The sequence below is a fragment of the Callithrix jacchus genome, chromosome 6 (genome assembly GCF_049354715.1).
Source record: "Callithrix jacchus isolate 240 chromosome 6, calJac240_pri, whole genome shotgun sequence".
Lineage (NCBI taxonomy): Eukaryota > Metazoa > Chordata > Mammalia > Primates > Cebidae > Callithrix > Callithrix jacchus.
Window position 1 is genome coordinate 70,784,431 of NC_133507.1, and position 25,554 is coordinate 70,809,984.

General features: G+C 41.8%; 1 protein-coding gene across 42 annotated transcripts in view; it reads right to left on the minus strand.

Annotated features, from left to right (window-relative positions):
• TANC1 (tetratricopeptide repeat, ankyrin repeat and coiled-coil containing 1) overlaps positions 1–25,554 on the minus strand; it is a 257,115-nt gene that overhangs the window by 83,117 nt on the left and 148,444 nt on the right. For 19 of the 42 annotated variants that reach the window (XM_035304791.3, XM_035304789.3, XM_035304784.3 and 16 more), the window contains 3 exons: positions 15,221–15,325; positions 2,851–2,981; positions 1,567–1,753 (listed from right to left, as the gene is read on the minus strand). In XM_035304791.3, the coding sequence (XP_035160682.1) occupies positions 1,567–1,753; positions 2,851–2,981; positions 15,221–15,325 (423 nt within the window). Of the gene's footprint in view, positions 1–1,566; positions 1,754–2,850; positions 2,982–15,220; positions 15,326–15,405; positions 15,631–25,554 lie in introns of those variants that run through there. The other 23 variants (XM_078327639.1, XM_078327636.1, XM_078327641.1 and 20 more) reach the window with 6 other exon arrangements.

Here is a 25,554-nt window from a genome sequence, read left to right on the forward strand (position 1 = left end):
TTTAAATTTGCTACACAAAACTCAGCCCACCATTTATATGAAATGTCCAGAATAAGCTACAGACACAGAAAGTATTAATATTTTACTGGTTGACCAAGACTGGGGAGCTTGGGATAGGAAATAGAGTGTGCCTTCTAATATTGGTCACAGGGTTTATTTTGGGGAGAATGAAAACATTCTACAATCAGATAGTGGTGATGGTGATAGTTGCACAACTTTTTAAATATATTAAAAACCATCCAATGGTTCAAATGAGTGAATACTGTGGTATGTGAATTTCATCTTAATAAAGCAATGAAGGCAAAATAAAACAAAAATACACTAAAGATTCTGATTCAGCTGAAAATTATGGCAAGAAGTTGCTTTCCTTAAGCTGAGGGGCCCTTCACAAAGCTACAGTGAGGTCTATACCAGAGAACCCACAACCCAATCCCAGGAATCTCACAGACCTTCTGGGGCAATCTCCAAAGTGCAAACTGGATGAACCTGCTGCCTGTTTTTCCAAATTACACTTAGAAGAAATCACAGGTGACTAAAGAAAATAAGGATTTCAAATGTGGTTCATTCCATTTGATTACATATTAATGTGGAAGTGGCAATCAGTCCACAAAAAAACATAAACTATCCCTCAAAGACATGTGCATAACTCAGCAAAGGGGGAGTTAAATCTTTCAAGAGCTCTACTGTGAAACTGCAATATAATCTTGGAACAGAGGAAGGCCTGAACAAACCCTCCAGGGGTCCCCCCGATCTGTTACCTGAAAGGTACCTATCTAGACACCTGAGTTACACACAGATACTGGAGCCCACCTGCAGAAACATAAATGCAGTCTGTCTGGGATGGCATGTAAAAATAAAGACTCTTAAATTCCATAGATGATTCTAATACACACCTGGGACTGAAAACTACTGTATTAATCAAAATCTTAATTTTCTACAGAAAGAAAAGGTGCAAAAAAAGGTAAATTAAATGTTGCTCAAGTCACCTGGCAAATTGGCCTAAAAGTCAGGACTGGAACCCATGTCTCCTGACCCCCAAACTTCAGGACAACCACGTTTACTGTGTGGGTGTGGAGGCTCAGGGAGGTTATCCTTAGAAAATGCTGGCCTCAAAAGGCAGAAAGATCCCGCGATTAAAAAACTACACAACATACGGCCTGAGCTAACATCAGGGAAATAAGTGACCTTGAGACTGGGCCTAGATGACGTCTTAATATGCAGGAATTTCATTGCTCTGCCATGTGCCCCAGTGGGACCTGATAAGCAACCAATGGAACTTAATATGGAGGAGAAAAGATTTTTGTAACTTCACAGGCCAGATCTGATCTGGAATTCTTTTTTTTAAACAAATAAGCTGAGTGTTATAAAGTAAACATCAAGGAATATTAAAAGCCAATGCTTCATTCTCTCAGCTACACAAGGAACCAGTGCTGCCTGCAAAGAACAGAGCAGGCCCTCGCAGACTGACCTTCACAGACCACACTAAAACCCTCTGAGGAAGTGCCTGGTGAATGCTCTGGTTGACGAGCTTCGAGCCATTACATTACCGAGCAGTGTGCTTCTTACCTATAATTCCACTGTCCTTGCTTTCCAGGGTGGAACTAGGGCTGCTAATGGTCTCACAGGGACTTTTGTTGGCTGCCGTCTTGCTGACACAGCTATTCAAGGTTGAGCAGGGGCTATCGGTGCTAGGAGATGCGGTGCTGCTTGTTAGTGTGGAGCAAGGACTGATGCCTTGGCTCAGAGCTGTGCACTGCAAGACGAACGGAAGGAGGAGTTAGCACGGCTTACACAGGATGCTTCAACACATGCTTTTGTTTTTGACGCTAAAACAATAAAACTAAGAACAGGAAAACGGAAGTTTTTAAAAAAAATCTAAAGAGATATGTGTGTATAGATATGGATAAATGGAGCTATATCTATATAAATGTCTATGTGTTATTCCCAATTTTAAGGGAGAAATACCTTTCTTCTGTTCCCCTCCTTTGTGATTTTCCTTTTTATTAAAAGGTCAGTCTTAACAATAATTTAGCGAGAATGCACATTTGTAAAACAGAAATGGCAAGCAGGCAGACTTCCTTTCATCTGAAGTCTGCAGAAGACAAACGGGTTATTTGACCTCTGTACGGAAAACCTGGGAACTCTTTTTTTGTAATATTTCATGAGCACAGCGACCTAATTCAATTCCTAAAGATTTATGGGCTCTGCAATCAGGGGATGGAGACTGGTGACCACTGCAGTCTCAATCAACGCATGACACCCTCCCTTGCAGAGCAGAGACCTTCACCAGGGGTAGAGGCTCCATTCTGCATTGCTATTCAGACGCACACATCACATCTGGGAAGTGGCAGGGTGCATGCTGCTGCTCCCTTGGAGGGAGAAGTGCTCTCCTGATAGATGAACCATTTGATCTCATCTTATTTTGTCTCTGCCTCATCTCCTATAAATCTTTTCCTCACCCCAGTGAACCTCCAAAATCTCAACAGCTAAAAAAGCACAGGAAAGCATATACCAAAGCAACCAGAGGAGAAGAATGGTGCCTTAAAGGAAAAGTACTAGTATCATTATGAAGGAATTTTTAGCCTCTTTAATTCACGTAGCCATTATTCTCTGGGTGGTGACTAGAAGGTTAACATGGACATTTTCTTACGTCCTGCTTCTTTCTGCTTTTCCCCACCTCCCCACTACAAAAACCCAGAACCACACTGTTGAAATAAATTTCAGTACAAAACAGCCCAGAACTCATTTAACTGAACAATGACTTTCCCACTCAAGGAAAGGGAGGAGGTGGTTATTGCTTCATTCATCCTCTGAAGAGGTATGCAATGTAGTATCTTCCTCAGGCATTACCATGGTTTCATTTTTGTCTTCAATGGTTATGTGTGTGGCACTTGGGATCCCTTCTCCCAGTAAAAATCCCAGCCTTGTCAACAGTTCTTGAGCTGCCGGCGAACAGCTCGGTTCATTATCGGCCTTTGCTTCTGGAACAAAGAAAGAAAACAATGAAGATGGCCCCCTGGGGAACTTCAGTATGCATCTGGATGAGTTCACACTACAGCTGCTTGTCTGGCGATTTTGTGTGTTTTTATAAAATTCGCACAAAGTTTGACAATGCGGCCTGTCCTCTAGCAATACATTCTAATTAAGGAACTGTGACAGGTTAAGGAAACAGTAAAACAAAAACTCCAAGTGCAAAGGGTGAATCAGAAAAGCCCAGTGTTATCTGACGGCAATTCCTAATTCCACGTCAGGTGAAAACCGGTACTTCAGACCTGCTTGTGTAAGAAAAGGCCTATCCTTCACATTACCCTTATAGAGTGCAGGGTGGCTAATGCCCACAGGAGGTTGAAATAAAGCAAAACCCTAGGGGCATGCTGGTAGAGACCCAGGCTATTTAGGGTAAAACTGAAATCCAAGCTCTCATTAAACAAGACAGGGGCAAGACAGTGGAAACTTTGATGGAAAACTTGCTGTGCACATCCCACAATAGAAGTCAAAACCAGGATTTCAACTTGACGGTCAATTGTGGAGAATCCACACTGAAACAAAGATTTAAAATCACGGTGAAACCTGTCCCAAGAGACAGGACCCAGTATCACACTGTTGTCCTTGTAAAGATGTAGAAAAATCAAGCTATATTCTCAGAATGCTGCACAGCAATGCTGGGAAAGCCCAATTTTCTCGGATTCTCCTTGAGGTTGGTCATCCGGCTTTTTGTACTTAAGAGAATTTTATGGTTGGGTTTAAATGTTGAGCTGTAGGTTAACCCTGTACCTAAAAAGCCCAAAGGCACTTAATTATGGCCAAGACATAAAATGATATCCACATCCTTTTAACACTTCTCACCTTCTAGTATCAGTTTGCATCAGGGGATGAAAAATGTACAAAGCAAGCTGCTTAGAGTAGTTAGAACTTAACAATAAGTAAGATTGATAGATGAACCATTTGATCTCATCTTATTTTGTCTCTGCCTCAACTCCTATAAATCTTTTCCTATAAATGACTATGACCTATGACATAGTCATTCAATATTTTGCTCTTGTTTATTAATTCTCTAGGTACCTAGACTCACATGAAGCTATTTTGCTTAGCTGTAAAAATCTGCAGATAATGGGTAAAGGTCTTAGAAAAAATAAAATGAGGAAACAACACAGTGATGTTGCCACTGAGCTACAATAGCATCAATAAAGTTCAATGCTCCCTTTGCCTTTTGTAAGGAACTACAAAAGTGAAAATAAGCAAAGCTTTTGCGAAGACCCTCTGTCTTATTCTCACTCACATATCAGTTTTGCAAGCCATGCACCCAGGATGGCAGCTACAAGGAAAACTACACTGGCAGCATGTTCAAGAAAGGAATAGTGTCCCACCCCTTGCTTGCTCGCAAAAACTCTAATGTTTGGGGTAGGAAGAATGGTTTGCCAGCTTGGATGTTTTTTATTTGCTCTGGAAAACTCCAGGGGTACGGAAACCAAGGCTTGATTGTTTGGGGTTAAAAGAGCCCTGATGCTTCTGGATCATGTGAACCAAACAAGAAGGGCAATGGCTCCAAGCCAACACAGCGAAAGGGAGCCACCACCCCAGGTGGGTCGACCACATGCCAAAGTCACTACAGGAGGTCCCTTCCTACCTCAAAGCACATTTTGATTCTCAAAGTAGCTGGGCATTTGGGAAAGGAGGGTGGGGACCAAACCAGATCAGCACACCCCGGCACACCCAAGGTCTGAGGCCCTCAGAACAGGATGGTACCGCCCTCCCTCTGCCCCTGCCCCAGGCCCAAGAAGGGCAGCTGCTTTATCACAGGTGGCAGCTGGGCTGGAGGGAGGGAACAGGACACAGATGGAAAGGGGAAGAAGTGGGTGAGGGGGCAGCTCTTAGCCGTTTCTCCACTCCACACCCGGCTTCCCTTTCGAAACAATCTCCACACTACTCCCAATTGTGATTATGCCCCAGAACGTCTAGCTTCTGGTTCAACCTGAAACACTCTGGGGAGAGAGCCAGAAATGACTCCCACTTGGCAGCTGCTGTGTAGGCACAGAGAACAGCTGCACGAGCTTGGCTCCACAGAATTCACCTCAACAACAAACAGGGCCATGTCTGCGGCTCACTTGGGACTGGCAGGAGGACCCTGATCCTATGTAGGTCCTAACTGAATTGAACTGTGTAGATCCTAGTTGAATTGAAAAGGGACACCCAGGCCGGGTACGGTGGCTCACGCCTGTAATCCCAGCACTTTGCGAAGCTGAAGCAGGTAGATCACCTGAGGTCAGAAATTCGAGAGGGGCCTGGCCAACACGATGAAACCCTGTCTCTACTAAAAATATAAAAATTAGTTGGGTGTGGTGGCAGGCACTTGAATCCCAGCTACTTGGGAGGCTGAGGCAGGAGAGCTGCTTGAACCCAGGAGGTAGAGGCTGCAGTGAGCCAAGATTGTACCACTGCACTCCAGGCTTGGCAACAGAGTAAGACTGTCTCAAAAACAAAACAAAACAAAAAAAGGAAAAGGACACCCAAATTCATGATTAACTGTTCTCTTAACTGTATGAACTGGACTTTGTTGATATCCAAGTTCTAAACCCTTTCCTGGTGGTGAGATGAACGAACAGACATTATTTACTTCATGTTTATATCCATAAGGCACTGCGATTTTATTTCCTCCAAAGGCTTCCTACCTTCTTTTCATATCCTGTCTTCTAAAATGTCATCCCAGTGATCTTCCTCTTAAAAGTCCCCTTCAGTATGAATTCCTTAATCCACATGAAGCTGTCTGAATCTCTCCTTCCCTAATGCACAGAGCCCTCTCTCACTGAACTTCTCACTCTGGCAGAAGGATCCCTGGGAGAAGTGTCACTGAGCTATCTTGGGAGAGATGAGTTGCTTAGGAACTCACATGGATACACTGTGAAATGGAAATACATTTCTACTTGCATACTGTTCACTAAATATTGAGATTGGAACAGCTAAGATGGTTCTAAGCTAGTTACTACAAAAGCACCTCCAAGTCAAATTCAAATGGACTACTCTAAACAGCAAGTCTATTTTCATTCATGTAGTTAATATTAAGTCACTTATCAATAATGGGTGTAACATTACCCAATACCAGTGGGATAAGGGCTGGAGAGAAGACTTCACTTTCTATTTCACAGATTTAAATATCCAAAGACTGTATGATAGCTATATTTGGAGTTGAGAGAATAATTGGCCTGACATGCCCTAGGAATTCATTAAGCAAGTGGAAAGTGAATATTCCTCCCCGTAGCACATCCATGGAACCCTCAGTATCGCACAACATGAAAGGCTTACTGCATGGAGAAAGGTAAAGGGAACTCCTTGAATCACTTCCTGCCTGCCTCTATTCAGCTACGCACTCCCTGGTGGACTATACTTGGGGGCACAGATGCTAAGGGGCAGTCCACAAACTGACCAGCTCCCCAACTACTGCCATCATAACTTCAAACCATCAGTGCCCTTTCAGTCATCTTCTCATCCTCCCCACTGTCTGGGAAGCCAGGGTGTTCTCAGTGCTAACCACCATCCAGATCATTTTGGGTATTCAATTTTTCTCAAGTGCACTTTCTTAGTGAGGGAAGTGGCCGTACCCACTTCCTACAGGTTGTGAGGCTCAAAACAAATGTGTATGAGAAACAGCTTATAAACCACTAGATGCTATAGAATTGGTCATTATCTCTACCAACTTAAACACCAAGAGTCCACACTTCCTTGCTATTATTTTCTGGTTTTATAAGTTCATATTCTATTTTCAAGTGTGCTTATATGTCTTACATAGATTTCTGGTCATAATTTTTCTGCTTCAAATATGTTTTGTAAACTCACTATTCCATAACAAACATCCTCCTTTTTCTGCTTACCAAATCATCCCAATTTGGCCTGCACCCTACTGCTTTCATTTTCCATTCAAATCATTCCCTCCTCTTAAAGCCAGTGGGGGAGTGCAGGTCCCTAGTGATGACCAAGTATCATTCCATAGAGAAGCGTCTCTCCTCCACTCTTATCCTCCCCTCAGACTCTAAAGAACACCGAGTATTGTTGACGACATTGATCAGTTCGCTATCTATGTGACCTTGAACAACTGACTTAATTCCAAGTGTCCAAGATAGCACTTGTGAATCAAGTCTGCTAAATGAGACAAGCCCTTGGTTTGACGTTAATCTTCTGCCTCTATCTATCCATGACCTGCTTCTTCCTTAACCTCCTGCCTTCCCTGACTCCTACTTCAAGTATTTTCCCTGTTTCTGCCTGCTCCTTCTCAGCCATCAATTCCCAGACTCCTTAGATTTCCAAAACCAGTATTTAAAAAGGAACGTCGGCCAGATGCCATGGCTCATGCCTGTAATTCCAGCACTTTGGGAGGCTGAGGTGGATGGATTACCTGAGGTCAGTAGTTCAAGACCAGGCTGGCCAACATGGAGAAATCCTGTGTCTGCACTCCAGCCTAGGTGACAGAGCAAGACTCTGTCCCAAAAAATAAAAATAAAAAAGAACATCTATCCATGGACCTGCTCTGTTTCTGTCAATAATTTGTTGTTTCTAGTCTGCAATACCAAAACACAGTTATCATGCAGTTACCTTTAAAATGTACATGTCATCCACTCCATATTGTCACCAAACTTACTATTTCTGTCAAACTGTCTCCTAAATTAGCCTTTTATTCTTCAGCATCCACCACTCAGCTCAAAGTCTCATCCTGTTAAGTCTAGAGGACTATCAGAGTTCAGATCGATGTCCTCATTTCTGTTTTTATTTTCTCCCTCTCTTTTCCTTCCTCTAAAGCCAGAAGGTTCTTAAACTTCTTAGTCTCAAGATTCATTCTTAAAAACTGGGGACTGCAAAGAGCTTTGGCTTATGAGGGTTATGTCTACTGATATTTATCATACTAGAAATTAAAACTAAGAATTTTTAAGTTGTTAATTTAAGGTTATAAAATTTCAAGTTAACAATATTTTAATTAAAGAACTAATTTTTAATTTTATGGGTACATAGGTAAAAGGCTGTACTTTCGATTTTAAAGATTAGTTAATAAGAATGGCATCGTTTTTATAATTTTACAAACTTTAATGTCCAATTTAATAGAAGACAGCTGGATTTGCCTAACTGCTTCTGCATTCAATCTGTGGGGATCAGTTCTTTTGGTTCAAGCATGTGAAGAACTGCAGCCTCAGACAGATATGTAACTGGGAAAGCGAGGAGTCTTTTCAGTTAATTATAAATATTCTTCTGACACCTAGCCAAACCTTGACAATCAGCAATGCCCCTTTTTTTTTTTTGAGACGGGTCTCACTATGTTGCCCAGGTTGTTTACAAATTCCTGGGGCTCAAGTAATCCTCTTGCCTCAGCCTCCTAAAGTGCTGGGATCACAGGTGTGAGCTACTGCGCCCAGCCAACAAACAGCAATTCCTTAAAGTAAGTTCCACTGTTGACTTGATCTGCATCAATGAATTTTTTTGTACTGCTAAAGATCCAGTGGTCTGTTTTACACTTTAAATGGATCTTTTACCCATGCAAGATTGTGTAACATTATGCACTGGGTCATTTGGAAAATAATGGTTTTGCAGATCTTGCAAATGTTGACAAGTTTTATCACATAATATTAAAGCATCACATTACCAGAGATCTCAATGGAAAAGTCTTGGGAAACCATCAAACTCAATGTGACAGATGTAAAATTTCTCAGAAAACCTAATTTTCATTTGAAAGGTCAAGTTTTATCATTGGCAACTAATCCTGTCAGGGTTTTGTTTTGTTTTTTTTAATCTAAGTGCCAGGGTAATTTCATTCCTTTTAAAGAAAAAGTGTACCAAATACCTACTGCAGAATAACCATGGTTTATCAGTCATTCTTTCAAATAAAAACTATGTTCCATTTTAAAAGTAGTGAGTTCAGTTTGCAATTCAATCATACAAGTGCTCTGTCTTGAGACAACTATCAGACTTCAGAGCATGCAGAAAGGCTTTGCACAGACTTCCCATTTCATCACACAGAATATTAAAAAGATGGGTCTTCAAGGGTCAAGATTTAATAATATTACTTTTCAGGCTTCGTCAAGGACATTCTTCAGTGAATTATTTGTGATGCCAGCACGTGGCAGTGACGAACACCAGGACTACTAGTGCAGCCAGTGCCTTGACATATACTAAGGTATCAGAAGTTTTACTGACAATTGCTTTTGCAGCAACAGTACGAAATGTCAACACGAGGGAAATGTAAATCCCTTCTCAATGTTATTATAAAAGGGTTTTGGATAAAAAGAGATTTCACATCACAAACTCCTGAAAGTGTCTTGGGGACACCTAGAAGTCCACAGTCTCCACTTTCAGAACTTCTGAATTAAGTCTGTAATAGTGTTAAATGAAAACCACAGCTGCACACATCTCTCATCCTAGTAACTGATCTCCCATCTTTATCTGCTTTATTTCTTGGGGGTAAAAGAGGGCTCTATCCTCACTAATTCCATTTCCTTATCACATACCTATAACCTCAATTCATAGACCTTCACAAGTCTCCTGAAACAGCCCTGTAAAGCACAGTAACTTTTCTTTTTCCTTTTTTGTAGTACACCCTCTCTTTTGATTTTCCTGTAGATCTATGGCCTTGCAAGTACTCTGTCCTGCAAGGGAGAAAGTGGCAATTGTCGTAAGTGACACACAGAGGGAAATATCTAGGATTCCCAGAATACTGTGGTCTTGTGGGGTCTTTTCCTGTCCCTCTTGCTGATGCTCCTTGCACCTTAGTCCCAGCTCACAAATGAAATACCAGTTTCTCAGCCCTTTTTTGTCAATGACCTGTTTCCCTAATCTAACTTGCCTAGTCTCACAGCATTACCCCCAAGCAAACGGCTGACCAGTTTATAACCTGAGTTCTTTCTTGAGACCCAGTTTGATCTTCCAACTGGTGGCTGTACACTTGCCAAGATGTTCCATCAGCACTTCAAAGTCTACGTGCCTGAACTGAACTCAAACCAAAACAGACAGTCCCCACTCCTCCAGTGTCCCTTAATGTGGTCTCAAAGGCATGGAGTTGTCTCTGTCTCTTCCAGTTCCCAGGTACTTGTGATTCCTCAAGAATCTTCCAAACCCCACCTCTTCTTCCCTGAACCTGATCTAATTTGAGACTTTATCATCTCACTTAACTACTGAAACCATTTTTCAATCATTCTTAACCCTAGTTTCTTTCCAGTCTCACTCCATCCTACTCTGCTGCCATGTGCTATAGTCTGAATGTCTGTGTCCCATGAATGGGATTAGCGTCCTTATAAAAGAGGGAGCTTGTCTGTCCCTTCCACTACATAAGGTTACAGCAAAAAGACAGCTGGCTGTCTATAAACCAGCAAGCAGGCCTTTGCCAGACTCCAAATCTGCAGAGTACCTTGATCCTAGACTTCCCATCCTCCACAACTCTAAGAAATAAATTACTGTTATTTAAAACCACTCAGCTTATGGTATTTTTGTTAAGAGTAGCCCGAACTGACTAAGACAACAGGTAAATCTTAAGGCACAGCTCCAATGAAGTCTTTCTGTGCTCATAATCTCCAGCTGCTGGCCAGGTGTGGTGGCTCACGCCTGTAATCATAGCACTTTGGGAGGCCGAGGTGGTGGATCACTTGAGGTCTGAAGTTTGTGACCAGTCTGGCCAACATGGTGAAACCCCATTTCCACTAAAAATACAAAAATTAGCCAGGTGTGGTGGTGGGTGCCTGTAATCCCAGCTACTTGGGAGGCTGAGGCAGGAGAATCACTTGAACCCAGGAAGTAGAGGTTGCAATGAGCTGAGACTGTGCCATTGCACTCCAGTCTAGGCAACAAGAACGAAATCCCATCTCAAAAAAAAAGAAAGAAAGAAAGAAAAAAGTACCTTTGTCTGCTGAACTCCCAATTCATCACACAGCTTGGATTAGTCATTACTTTCTCCTTTATCATAGTCACTCTGTATATAGGTCTCTAATCCCTTGCCAGACTCTAAGGCTTCATGAAGACAGGACTCATGCTTGATAAGCCATCTCAAATAGCATCTAGCATAGTGGTTTTCACAGCATAAAATTTTAATGCTTATTCAAGAAATGCAGAATGAATGGATACACTACTTCCAAGAGGCTCTCTTCTATGTGCACATACCAGGTATGCCCCTTTTCTGTACTTCCATCAAAAAAAACCCTCATTCAACTGTTGGTTGAAATGGTACATTGCCATTCTAAGAAGCTGAAAACTAAAGATAAAGCAGGATTGATGTCACCTCTTGGGAAAGAAAGGGTTTTAAGAAATAAAACATGATGATGCATTTTCTTCGATCATATGTTTTTTTTTTGAGACAAGATCTCACTCTGTCTCCCAGGTTGCAGCACAATGATGTGATCATGGCTTACTGCAGCTTCCATCTCCCTGGCTCAAGCAATCCTCTCACCTCAGCATCCTGAGTAGCTGGGACTACAGGCATGCACCACCATGCCTGGCTATTTTTTTTTTTTTTTTTTTTTTTTTGTAGATAGGTGGTCTCGCTACATTGTCCAGGCTGGTATCAAACTCTTGGGCTCAAGTGATCCTCCCGCCTTGGCCTCCCAAAGTGCTAGGATTATAATCGCGAGCCACCACACTCAGCCCCATTATGCTTTATACCTAATTAATCCTCTATATCTGTTTGACGGTCTAAAATGGTAATAAAAAACATAAGGCGTCAAAATATTTATTTAAGCATATAACTAAAGACCCCTTCTCCCAGAAGATAGTTTCACATTGAATTATTCTGTCTCATATGTGTTAGCATTATTTGCTAGTTAGACTGCAAGGAAAAAAGGTTCATCACTGATCATCACAAAGATATCGTTTAAAAAAAAGTTGCATCATATTTTGAGATTGATCTTTACAGAGCAATGACTCACAAGACTAAAAACTTTCTCACGCTTCCTCAAAGCTTGCTCAAGTAGCTAGAGATATATTAATGTAAACATAAATAACTTATGGTTGCCCCTAAATCAAAGAAATAAACCTGTGGATCCTGTTATAATAATCATCTCTAATTTATCTGGATTTTTCCCCCTTAAGGTAGATATTATTTTGTGGGTAAATGAGTTGCCCCCTAAACAGTATGTTGATTCAGCAATAGGAAGCTTACTTGTTAGGAACTTACTCTATCTGACACACAGCTTATTAGAACCATTTGACAGGAAAATGGGCTTTGCATTTTGTTTGATGACTTTAAGTCATCAGTTTTTGCAAGAATAGAAAACGCTGTTTCGAAAATATTTTAAAATACTACGAATGTTTTTTCCTAAAAGATGTTTCCAGGTAAATACAAACTTCATTATTTATTTATTATTTGTTAAAGAGACAAGGTCTCACTATGCTGCTCAGGCTGGTCTTAAACTCCCAGTCTCAAGCAATCCTCATGCCTTGGCCCCCTGAATCACTGGAATTATGGGTGTGAGCCACAGTGCCCAGCTTGCAAGCTTTAACAAACAGCTTCTTTACTTATAAAAAAAATTCATCTTATATCATTGAACCCACACTTTCCAGAAGACTAAACCATGCATCACACATAAATGCAATTACTTAGAAATTAATAAGCAAATTCAAAATGTTCTTTATTTGTTTTCCTTTGATTTAACTTCCAAACAGACAGCTAAGAATCAAGAGTTGACGGAGTTACACAACCAAAGCAAAAGTGAGACAGGAAAGAGTATTTCAAGCATTTAGAAATAAGCTGATATTTCATGAGTCCATGGGAAATTTCCAAACACTTCCCAGGAGCTGTTTTCAGTGGAGTGTTAGTATGGTGAATACTGGCATGCTATTATTGACAGCACTCAGAAGTGTCTTAGAATCTTAAACAAGAATGTCCAAAGGAAATATAGATAACAGAAGACCACATTTAAAAGTAAAACTTAAGTGATGATGCTGATATTAAACACTAAAAATGAGGGTTTGCCCATCATGCATCTGTACACACCTGGGTTAGCACTCAAACTCAATCAGTTTTAGTTGGCTCTATCGTTTCCTTTGGGTTCAATGATCTGGATAAAACTTACACTTTGATATGGCAGACTTAATTAACCCCACTGAAATTTAAGGGACTCCATGGGGATTACAAAACACACCATTCTATACTAATTGTCCTATTCATCTTTGTTAGGCAGCCACCTCTCCTCATCAACCAAGAGAAAGATCACTCTGCCGCAGCTTCCACCAATACCACGGTTATCTTCAGGCAAGACAATGCGCCCACAGACATGAACTGTACCTGCTACCCAGACATCTAACATAAATGAAAACATACCCTGTTTCTTAATTTCAGGTGAAACTGAAACATCTGGTCCTGTATTTGCAGGCCATAGATCTTATAATTTTGGTCCCCCATGGAGACTGATGATGTCGAGTCAGAGAGCTCAGGTCTCAGGAGTGAGCGTACACGCAAACTTCAGGCCACTCCAGCAAGACCAATCGCTGCCTTTGAAATTTAGCTCAGCCCACAGCCAAGCATAAGAAGGCTTCCTTTCGCCAAGAAAGGTGGCCAATTCCGCCTTGAGCAAGTGGAGAAAAATTAACAATGGGAACTATTTATGACCTTTCTTTGCCTAATAAAAATCCCAATTTTCCCCCGACTCCCACACCAGGAAGAGTCCTAATCCCTATACAGAATCCTCAACGATACTCCCTGCCAGGGAGGAAGAGGTTACATAATGGAGTCTAGGCCAGCCAAAATGCCAGAGGCATAACTGACCAGCGCTACAAACGCTTTGGTGGGTGGGGATGAAAGGAAAGGGTAGGTAGCAGGCTTAATCCAAGTCGAGCAGACAGCTTGGACATTTGATGACTGATATTCACTATGGAGAGAGATAGATTTTTACTTTCCTTTCAAGACCAAAAGGAGGAAGAGAACAGACAGCCCGCCCATGTGAATGTACAACCAAGAGAGGCCTCATGTACCAGCAGTTGGCTGTCGTAACCAGACACCGCTGTGGACTCTCCACCTTCACCAGCAACACTTGGTGTGCACAGGTGCTCAGCTCAAATCCTCTTCCCTCAACCACGCAATGAGTGCCTGGACAGAAAGGAAGAGGGTGGGATTTCTCATGCCAGGATATCTGCAATAGCGCCTCTTGCCTGCCCAGAGTGCCCAGTACTCCACACCATCTCTTCCCCGTGTCACGAACTCCCCTTCCCTTCCCAATTTTCAGCTTTTGTTGATCCTTTCTCATGGCTCATTTTTAGCTATATTTTTACCACCACTCCACTATATTGTGTTCCCATGTCCTTCTTATTACCCATTCCCTGCCATACAGCACCAGCAACACAAACAGCACACACAGGGATTAGAACATAAAGCGGCTGTATCTCCCACCATCCACAAATTAGGCAGAGGAGGGTACCAGGTATGCCAAAGTAAAAATATGGCTGAGTTCTCTCCCAAGTTCTCTTTCAGCATTGCTACATAAACTTGTGTCCACACTGAGGATAAAGCAAGCCCCTTTACCTACAACATTCCCAGACCCAAGTTTCTGTAGGAAAACAGGGTGGAAATTCAAAACACCCAAATTAAATGCATGAGAGATGAGTTGAGGACTCCCCAGAAAGGAACAAACAGATAAATTCTCAAATTGATGTTTTAAAATAAATAATTATGAATAATTAAATGCTACAAATTTTCAATGTCACACATATTTCCAGGTATAATAAATACATATAAAGTGTCTTTAAAATGTTTCCATCAATTTGGATTTTTTTTTTTGCTCCTACTTCGACATCCCCTAAAGAAAAACTTTAGATGTTAAAAAAAGCAGCCTTCAAAAGACACGAAATGCTTTTTTTTAAAACCTAGCAATTATATGCTTCTTCCAGTTAAAGTTTCAGCTTTTCAGCCAAAGCCTGTTGTTGACTTTTCTCAAGCAGTAGAATATTAACAAAACAAAATCTTGGAAGGAACTACTGGCTTCCTATCCTCCAAGACCTGGTAGGTCAAATTTCAGAGGAAACAGGACTCAAGCCTTAACAATGCATACATACCCACTTAACTACTTCTACTCCGGGCATATAATTCCAAGAATTTGCATCAGCTAAACAGATCTCTGTAACTGCCCAGGGGGAAAAACCTCCCAAATACATTCTCAGCAAAGCAGCACTATAAGGAGCATGCACTCAAGTTTCATTCAGAAATGAAGTGTTGTGGTATAAAATCTTTGGTGGGGGAAGGAAATCACTGAAAACACATTCTTACCATGCTCATCAGGCTCTGTTGGCTTGGATACTTCTCTGAACGGCATTATAACTGCATCTCCAGGCACTCTGGGACTTTCCACATACTTGGGCTTCCTGACAGGACCTGCAGTGGGAAAGATCTGAGTGTGGCTAATTTTTTCCAGATGCAAACAAAGGCTTGGAATGTACAGTGTGTGTCCTTACCAGGACCCAAATATGCCTAGAGGAAGAGCCAGTCTCTTCCCCTCCCTTACACACACACACAGTCATTTCAGTATAGACAACGGAACGTCCAGTCTGGGCTGCCAAAGAAGAAAAGGGTAAGCTCAGATTTGAGAATGTAAACCCTAACAAAAACAAAAGCTGCTCTCTTGCTGCGAAGTCGCTACAGCTGTCTTTGCTGGTCAAATGGGTGATTCTGACATGTTCAAACCTGGGTGGCTTATGATGAAGGATTTTATAATTTTCCTCTAACTGGGACAAGGATGGGACAAAGACAGTTTGGTTGCTTGTTATCTTTAAAGTCAGGAGGCAAGGATTACAAACAGCTGGCCTATAACAGCAACACCCTCTGTGCACCAGCCGCAAGAATGCAGGCATCTTATCTGGCTGGTGACGCACAGTAACTGTGTGGGGCACAGCAGCCAGCCAGCCAGCCAGCAAGGGGGTCAGACACAAGAGAGACTCACAGGCTTATCTCCCACCTCCTGTCCCTGCAGCCCTGACTTATCATCAGAAAATCCGAAATTCTTAGTAAGACTGGATGGAACCCTCACATACAATGATGCAGCCATTCTGGAAAACAGTTTGGCAGTTGTTCAAAAGGTTAAGTAAAGAGTTACTACACGGCCATGCAGTTCTACTCCTATGGGAATGTATGTTCACACAAAAAAAACTTGTATACAAATGCTCATAGTAACACCATTTATACTAGCCAAAGGTACACCAAATGGTGACAACAAATTGTGCTTTGCCCATACAATGGAGTATTATTGGGCTGTAGAAAGGACTGAAGTACTGATTCATGCTACAACATGGATGAAGCTTGAAAACATTCTAAGTCACGGGATCTACATGATTCCATTCATATGTCATGCCCAGAAGAGGCAAATCTTTCAGAAAGTCTGAATGGTTGCCAGGGCTGGGGGTTATGCAGGCTATGCAGGCCTGTGGGGTAATGGTAAGGGATATATGGCTTCTTTCTAGAGTGAACAAATGTTCTACAATTAGGTTGTAGTGATGGTTGTACAACTCTATGAATGTATTTAACACTACTCTACTGCATGCTTTAAATGGGTGAACTGTATGGATGTGGATTATACCTAAAAAGAACTGCGTTTAAAAAAAAGAAGAACTGTGTTTAAAAAAAAAAAAAAAAAAAATTAAAGGGGGCAGATCCAAGATGGCCGAATAGAACAGCTCTGGAGTACAGTTCCCAGCGAGAACAACGCAGAGGGTGAGTGATCACTGCATTTCCAAACAAGTTATTACTGCCCACAGACCAGGAGATTCCCAGGCTGAAAAGGGCCATGAGTTTCCAGCATGGCGCAGTGGGTCTCTGCACAAAAACTCACACAAATCTGTGTGACTGTTTCAATTGGCACCTGGGAGACAGAGTCGCCCATTTAACTTAAGAAAAGGAGGCTGAAACAGGGAGCCAGGTGATCTGGCTTGGCAGGTCCCCCTCCAGCAAAGACCAGCAATCTGAAACGCTCTGGATTGAGAGTTTCACAGCAAGCACACTTGGACCTGGTACGGTCCAGCTCTGTAGTTGGAAGGGTGTCCGCCACTACCGAGGCAAGCCGCCACTACCAAGGCCAGTCGCCCAATACCGAGACAAGCTGCCATACAGAGGCAAGCCACCATTACCGAGACAGTTCTAACTATACCTCTATAAACAAAACTGTAAGGAAGTTCACACAGTTGGGCAGAGCCCACAGCAGCTCAGCAATGCCTCTACTGGCAGACTGTGACTAGGCTACCTCCTCTCTGGGCAGGGCATCTCTGAGAAAAGGCAGCAGAATGACAGGAACTTACAAATAAAGCCCCCACCTTCCCAGGACAGAGCACCTGGGAAAAAAGGCGGTTATGAGTCCTGCTGCAGCAGACTTAAATGTACCTGCCCAGTAGCTCTGAACAAAACAATGGAGCTCACAGCTTAGCACTTGAGCTCCTATAAGGGACAGTCTCCTCAAGCAGCTCCCCAACCCCCGTATATCCAAAGAGACACCTCATAAAGGAGACCTCAGGCTAACATCTGACAGCTATCCTTCTGGGATGAACATAACAGAAGAAGAAACTGGCAGCAACCCTTACTGTTCTGCAGCTGCTGCAGCTGATTCTCAGACAAGCAGGGTCTGAAGTGAACCTCCAGCAGTCCTACACCAGAGGGGCCTGAATGTTAGAAGGAAAAGTAAAAAACATAAGTAACTTCATCATCAACAAAAAAGGATGTCCACTCAGACTCCATTCGAAAGTCACCAACTACGAAGACCACAGGTAGATAAATCCACACAGATGGGTAGAAATCAATGCAAAAAAAGGATGAAACACCCAAAACCAGAAAGCCCCTCCTCCCCCAAGGTATCACAACTCCTCACCAGCAAGAGAACAAAGCTGGTTCGAGAATGAGTCTGATGAATTGACAGAAACAGGCTTCAGAAAGTTGGTAATAACAAATTTCCCAGAGCTAAAAGAAAATGTTCTAAACCAATGCAAAGAAACGAAGAACCTTAAAAAAAGGATTGAAGAAATGCTAATGAGAATGAACAGCTTAGAGAAGAATATAGATGACTTGATGGAGCTGAAAAACACAGCATGAGAACTTCAAGAAGCAAACACAAGTTTCAATAGCCGAATTGACCAAGCAGAAGAAAGGATATCAGAGATTGAAGATCAACTCAACAAAATAAAATGAGAAGGCAAAATTACAGAAAAAAGAGTGAAAAGAAATGAACAAAGCTTCCAAGAAGTATGGGATTATGTGAAAGACCTAATCTACATTTGATAGATGTACCTGAAAGTGATGGAGAGAATGAATGCAAGCTGGAAAACACTCTTCAGGATATTATCCAGAACTTCCACAACCTAGCAAGGCAGGCCAATATTCAAGTCCAGGATATACAGAGAACACCACCAAGATATTCCTCAAGAACAACAACCCCAAGGCACATAATCATCAGATTCAGCAGGGTTGAAATGAAGGAAAAAATACTAAGGGCAGCCAGAGAGAAAGGTCGGGTTACTCACAAAGGGAAGCCCATCAGACTTACAGCAGATCTCTCGGCAGAAACCCTATAAGCCAGAAGAGAGTGGGGGCCAATATTCAACATCCTTAAAGAAAAGAACTTTCAACCCAGAATTTCATATCCAGCCAAACTAAGCTTCATAAGTGAAGGAAAAATAAAATCCTTTACAAACACGCAATTGCGGCAAGATTTCGAACAAGCAATTGCTGAGAGATTTCATCACCACCAAGCCTGCCTTACAAGAGCTCCTGAAAGAAGCACTAAACACAGAAAGGAACAACTAGTACCTGCCACTCCAAAAACATACCAAATGGTAAAGAGCATTGAAACAATGACGAAACTGCACCAACTAACAGGCAAAACAACCAGCTAGCATCAAAATGGCAGGATCAAATTCACATATAACAATATTAACCTTAAATGTAAATGGGCTAAATGCCCCAATCAAATGACACAGACTGACAAATTGGATAAAAAGTCAAAACCCATCAGTGTGCTGTATCCAGGAAACCCATCTCACAGGCAAAGATACACATAGGCTCAAAATAAAGGGATGAAGGAAGATTTGCCACGCAAATGGAAAGCAAAAAAAAAAGTAGGAATTGCAATCCTAGTTTCTGATAAAATATACTTTAAACTAACAAAGATCAGAGGAGACAGAGAAGGGCATTACATAATGGTAAAAGGATCAATGCAACAAGAAGAGCTAACAATCCTAAATATATACACACCCAATACAGGAGCACCCTGATACATAAAGCAAGTTCTTAATGACCTACGAAGAGACTTAGACTCCCACACAATAATAGTGGGAGACTTTAACACTCCACTGTCAATATTAGCAGATCAATGAGACAGAAAATTAACAAGGATATCCAGGACTTGAACTCAGATCTGGACCAAGCAAACCTAATAGACAACTAGAGAGCTCTCCACCCCAAATCCACAGAATATACATTCTTCTCAACACATCACACCTACTCTAAAATTGACCACATAATTGGAAGTAAATCATTCCTCAGCAAATGCAAAAGAATGGAAATCATAACAGTTTCTCAGACCACACTGCAAGCAAATTAGAACTCAGGATTAGGAAACTAACTTAGAAATGCACAACACCAGGAAACTGAACAACTGGCTTTTGAATGTTGACTGGATAAACAATGAAATGAAGGCAGAAATAAAGATGTTCTTCAACGAGAACGAAGACACAACATACCAGAGTCTCTGGGACACATTTAAAGCAGTGTCTAGAGGAAAATTTATAGCAATAAATGCCCACATGAGAAGCAAGGAAAGATCTAAAATTAACATACTATCATCAGAATTGAAAGAGCTAGATGAGCAAGATCCAAAAAACTCAAAAGCTAGCAGAAGACAAGAAATAACTAAGATCAGAGCAGAACTGAAGGAGACAGAGACAAAAAAACCCTTCAAAAAAAAAAAAATCAGTAAATCCAGGAGCTGGGTTTTTTAAAAGATCAACAAAATACATAGACCACTAGCCAGATTAATAAAAAAGAAAAGAGAGAAGAATCAAATAGATGCAATAAAAAACGATAAAGTGGATATCACCACCGATTCCACAGAAATATAAACTACCATCAGAGATTACTACAAACAAGTCTATGCACATAAACCAGTAAGCCTGGAAGAAATGGATAAATTCCTGGACACTTGCACCCTCCCAAGCCTAAACCAGGAAGCAGTCGAAACCCTGAGTAGACCAATAACAAGGGCTGAAGTTGAGGCAGCAATTAATAGCCTACCAACCATGAAAAGCCCAGGTCCAGATGGGTTCATAGCCAAATTCTACCAGACATACAAAGAGGAGCTGGTACCACGCCTTCTGAAATTATTCCAAACAATCAAAAAAGGGAATCCTTCCCAAATCATTTGATGAGACCGACATCATCCTGATACCGAAACCCGCAGAGACTCAACAACAACAACAAAAAACTTCAGGCCAATATCATAGCAGTTTCTCAGACATCAGGCCAATATCATACTAAAGGGGCAAAAACTGGAAGCATTTCCTTTGAAATCTGGCACTAGACAAGGATGTCCTCTCTCACCACTCCTATTCAATATAGTATTGGAAGTTCTAGCCAGAACAATCAGGCAAGAAAAAGAAATAAAGGGTATTCAATTAGGAAAGGAAGAAGTCAAATTGTCTCTATTTGCAGATAACATGATTATATATTTAGAAGACCCCATTGTCTCAGCCCCAAAGCTCCTTAACCTGGTAAGCAACTTCAGCAAAGTCTCAGGATACAAAATCAATGTGCAAAAATCACAAGCATTCCTATACACCAATAACAGACTTAAAGAGAGCCAAATCAAGAACAAACTGCCATTCACAACTGCTACAAAGAGAATAAAATACCTAGGAATACCGCTAACAAAGGATGTCAAGGACCTCTTCAAGGAGAACTACAAACCACTGCTCAAGAAATTAAGAGAGGACACAAACAGATGAAGAAACATTCCATGCTCATGGTTAGGAAGAATCAATATCGTGAAAATGGCCATACTCCCCAAAGTAATTTATAGATTCAAGGCTATCCCCATCAAACTACCTATGACCCTCTTCACAGAAATGGAAAAAAACACCTTAAACTTCATATGGAACCAAAAGAGAGCCTGCGTACCCAATACAATTCTAAGCAAAAAGAACAAAGCTGGAGGCATCATGTTACCTGACTTCAAACTATACTACAAGGCTACAGTAATCAAAACAGAATGGTACTGGTACCGAAACAGACATATAGACCAACAGAAAAGAACAGAGGACTCGGAGGCAACACAACATATCTACAACCATCTGATCTTTGATAAACCTGACAAAAACAAGCAATGGGGAAAGGATTCCCTGTTTAATAAATGGTGTTGGGAAAACTGGCTAGCCCTGGCTAGCAGAAAGCAGAAACTGGACCCCTTCCTGACACCATACACTAAATTAACTCCAGATGGATTAAAGACTTAAACATAAGACCTAACACCATAAAAATCCCTGGAAGAAAACCTAGGCAAAACCATTCAGGACATAGGCATAGGCAAGGACTTCCTGACCAAAACAACAAAAGTATTGGCAACAAAAGCCAAAATAAACAAATAGGATCTAATTAAACTCCAGAGCTTCTGTACAGCAAAAGAAACAATCATTAGAGTGAACTGGCAACTAACAGAATGGGAAAAAATTTTTGTCATCTACCCATCTGACAAAGGGCTAATGTCCAGAATTTACAAACAACTGAAACAGATTTACAAGAAAAAAACAAACAAACAACCCCATTCAAAAGTGGGCAAAGGACACTTTTCAAAAGAAGACATATATGAGGCCAACAAACATATGAAAAAATGATCATCATCACTGATATTTAGAGAAATGCAAATCAAAACCACAATGAGATACTATTTCATGCCAGTTAGAATGGTGATCATTAAAAAACCTGGAGACAACAGATGCTGGAGAGGATGTGGAGAAATAGGAACACTCTTACACAGTTGGTGGGAGTGTAAATTAGTTCAACCATTGTGGAAGACAGTGTGGTAATTTCTCAAGGATCCAGAAATAGAAATTCCATTTGACCCAGCAATCCCATTACTGAGTATATACCCAAGGAACTATAAATCGTTCTAGTATAAAGACACATGCACACATATGTTCGTTGCAGCCCTGTTTGCAATAGCAAAGACCTGGAACCAACCCAAATGCCCATCAATGATAGACTGGACAAAGAAAATGTGACACATATACACCATGAAATACTATGCAGTCATAAAAAATGATGAGTTCGTGTCCTTTGTAAGGACTTGGATAAATCTGGAAACCTTCATTCTTAGCAAACTGACACCAGAACAGAAAACCAAACACTGCATGTTCTCACTCATAGGTGGGTGTTACACAATGAGAACACATGGACTCAAGGAGAGGAGCATCACACAATGGGGGCAGTTGTGGGGGGCTAGGGGAGGGACAGCAGTGGGTGGGAAGGGTGGGGAGGGATAACATGGGTAGAAATGCCAGATACAGTATGCACCGATGCAACAACCCTGCATATCCTTCATATGTACCCCAGAACCTAAAGTAAAATAAAAATAAATAAAATTTTAAAAAATTAAAAAGCTAGATGTAGTGGCTCACACCTGTAATTCTAGAACTTAGGGAGGCCAACGCAGTAGGATCAGTTAAGATCAGGAATTTGAGACCATCCTGGGCAACACAGTGAAGTCCCTGTCTCTATAAAAAATAAACAAAATTAGTTGGGTGTAGTGGTATGCATCTACAGTCCCAGATACTCAGGAGGCTGAAGTGGGAGGATCACTTGAGCCCAGGAGGTAAAGGCTGCAGGGAGCTGAGATCACATTACTGCATTCTAGCCTGGGCGACAGGGTGACACCCTGTCGGAAGGAAGGAAGGAAGGAAGGAAGGAAGGAAGGAAGGAAGGAAGGAAGGAAGGAAGGAAGGAAGGAAGGAAGGAAGGAAGGAAGGAAGGAGGGAGGGAGGGAGGGAGGGAGGGAGGGAGGGAGGGAGGGAGGGAGGGAGGGAGGGAGGGAGGGAGGGAGGGAGGGAGGGAGGGAGGGAAGGAAGGGGAAGGGGAGGGGGAAGGGGAAGGGGAAGGGTAGGAAAGGAAAAAAGAAAATACTGCCTATTCTGTTACATTTTGGTCCAAAGTCATCCCCTTGATTCTTGTTTTCCTTGGTTGCCTTAAAGTGGCTTTTAGCAAGACCACAGAGATAGGAAACATTTTACATCAGTAAGAGAAGGGCTGGTGGAGGGCATGCAGGCAGGAGTCTACAACTCTCCCCTCTTCTGAGCCCTGGGCCATAGCCCTGGCAGTCCCAGGGCCCCAGTTCTGCCATTGCATCATGATGAGGTGATGCAGACAGACCATCGTTTGGTCTCAAACGCCTTCTGCATCTAAGAAATTCTGTTCAAAATATGGTTTATGGTGAGAGATGCTGCCATCTAAAGGCATATTGTAAAAGCATTTACACTATAAAAATAATCCACTTCCTAGCCAGCTACATGAATGTACTACATCTTAAACTAGACTGTTATCAAATAAGCTAATAGTATTTTATAAATAAGAATGGTATTTCAAACTTTAGGAACTATGGTTTTTAAATGATTTGTGTAGTATTTAATGGCTGTCTGCATAATTTAACAGTGTCATAAAGGGACTTTTAAGAAGATTAAAATGGAATGGTTACAGGGGGAAGGAAACATATAATTGCAATCTAAGTGTGGGACATAGGCTATTCAACAGTATCCAGACTTTACAACATATATATATCCACATATAAATATGCGTAGGGAAAAAGACTTGTGCGGAGGTTTGGAGGTGGAGCTAAACTATTTGCTGTGTAAGAGACACAAACTAGAAAGAAGGGCCTGAACAGGACAGAAACAAATGGAACCAATTAGCTGAGCATGGTGGCGCTTGCCTGTAGTCCGAGCTACTCAGGAGGCTGAGGCAGGAGGGTCTTGTAAGCTGAGGAGTTGGAGGCTGCAGTAAGCCGTGATTGCAAAACTGCACTTCAGCCAAGGTAACAGAGCAAGACCCCATCTCAAAGAAAAAAAAAAAAAGAGGAACCAGAACAAAGACAAGAATCCATATATGTTTTTGGTTTCCCACCTACTCCCTAGGTTAAAATGGACTGCTGACAACTTTTCCCTTCATCTGCCCTCATCCATTTAAAGGACCTAGGGAGGTAAAGCTCTTTGTTATTATTGCCTGATGATGTGCCCAGTGAGCAGGCATGGCCACTGCTCAAGAGGTGCATGTATTTCTGCTCCCCTTAACTCTTCAGGGTACAGTAACAGCAAATCTAAGATCTATTTCCGAGCTCCAATCTACCTACCAAATAGAATCCTTCAAAATTATTCTCTAATAGTAAGCACTTTCTTAAAATGTGGGCTATTTCATGAGTGTACAATGGTTATTGTAAATGGCTGGATCCTGGAAGCCAGTGTCACCCAGAGCCTTCAGAAAGCATCCATGTGCCTGCCTGTTTAACTGCCTTGAAACGGGTCCTATTCAGATGCAACCCCAAACTCTGAAAAGACTCAACCCTGAAAAGCCAAGATGTTCAACGCAGGAGACTCACAAGTTGGGCAGACCTAGGTTCAAATACTGTACCCAGCCCTGGCACGGTGCCTCGTGCCTGTAATCCCAGCACTTTTGGAGGCCGAGGTGGACAGACTGGCTGAGCTCACGAGTTCGAGACCAGTCTGGGCAACAAAGCGAAACCCCGTCTCTACCAAAAAAAAAAAAAAAGAAAATTAGCCGAGCGTGGTGGCATGTGCCTGTAGTCCCAACTACTCTGGAAGCTGAGGCACGAGAATCGCTTGAACCAGGGAGACTGAGGTTGCAGTGAGCTGAGATCACACCACTACACTCCAGCCTGGGCAACAAAGTAAGACTCTGTCTAAAAACAAACAAACAAATAAAACTGTACCCCTCCCTCCTCATGTCCCCGAACTCAGGCCTTAATATGCCCCACACTCTAAAGGTGAGTGAGTGAGCCTCTTGCTACAAGTGAAAATCTATACAAAAAGACCAGGCCCATCTGGTTCCCAGGCACAGTAAATCACAGTAACGTCACATACAAAAGGAGACCTAGAATATACCAAAGCAAGTAAAACATGCAGTTCATGCCACACAAGGCAAAGCATGCACATACATTAATTCACTCATTCCTAATAACTCTGGGAGAAAAGTACAATTTTCCCCATTTTTAGGTCAGGAAACTGAGGTTCAAATAAGTTGTTCTTATCTGAACATGGCCAACACATGGTAAATAGGAAGGAATTCACATCCTGGTCTATGCAGTTTTGAAGCCCAAGCACTGAATCCCCATCCAGCACTTATAAAGCTAAGAAATCTGGAATAAACATGCAATCTAGAAAAAGCCCAGGTGCTGGCTTCCACCATCCAGTCATCAACCTCCATGGATGCTGGCTGCACAGGCAGCAAATCTTTTGTTCATTCTACTTGCCTCTGATCTTCCCTAACTTTTACCGGCTGAAATATTAAGTGAATATAAACAACTGTTCTCCTCCATGATTCTTGCATTTAAATTGCTTTTCACAAACAGC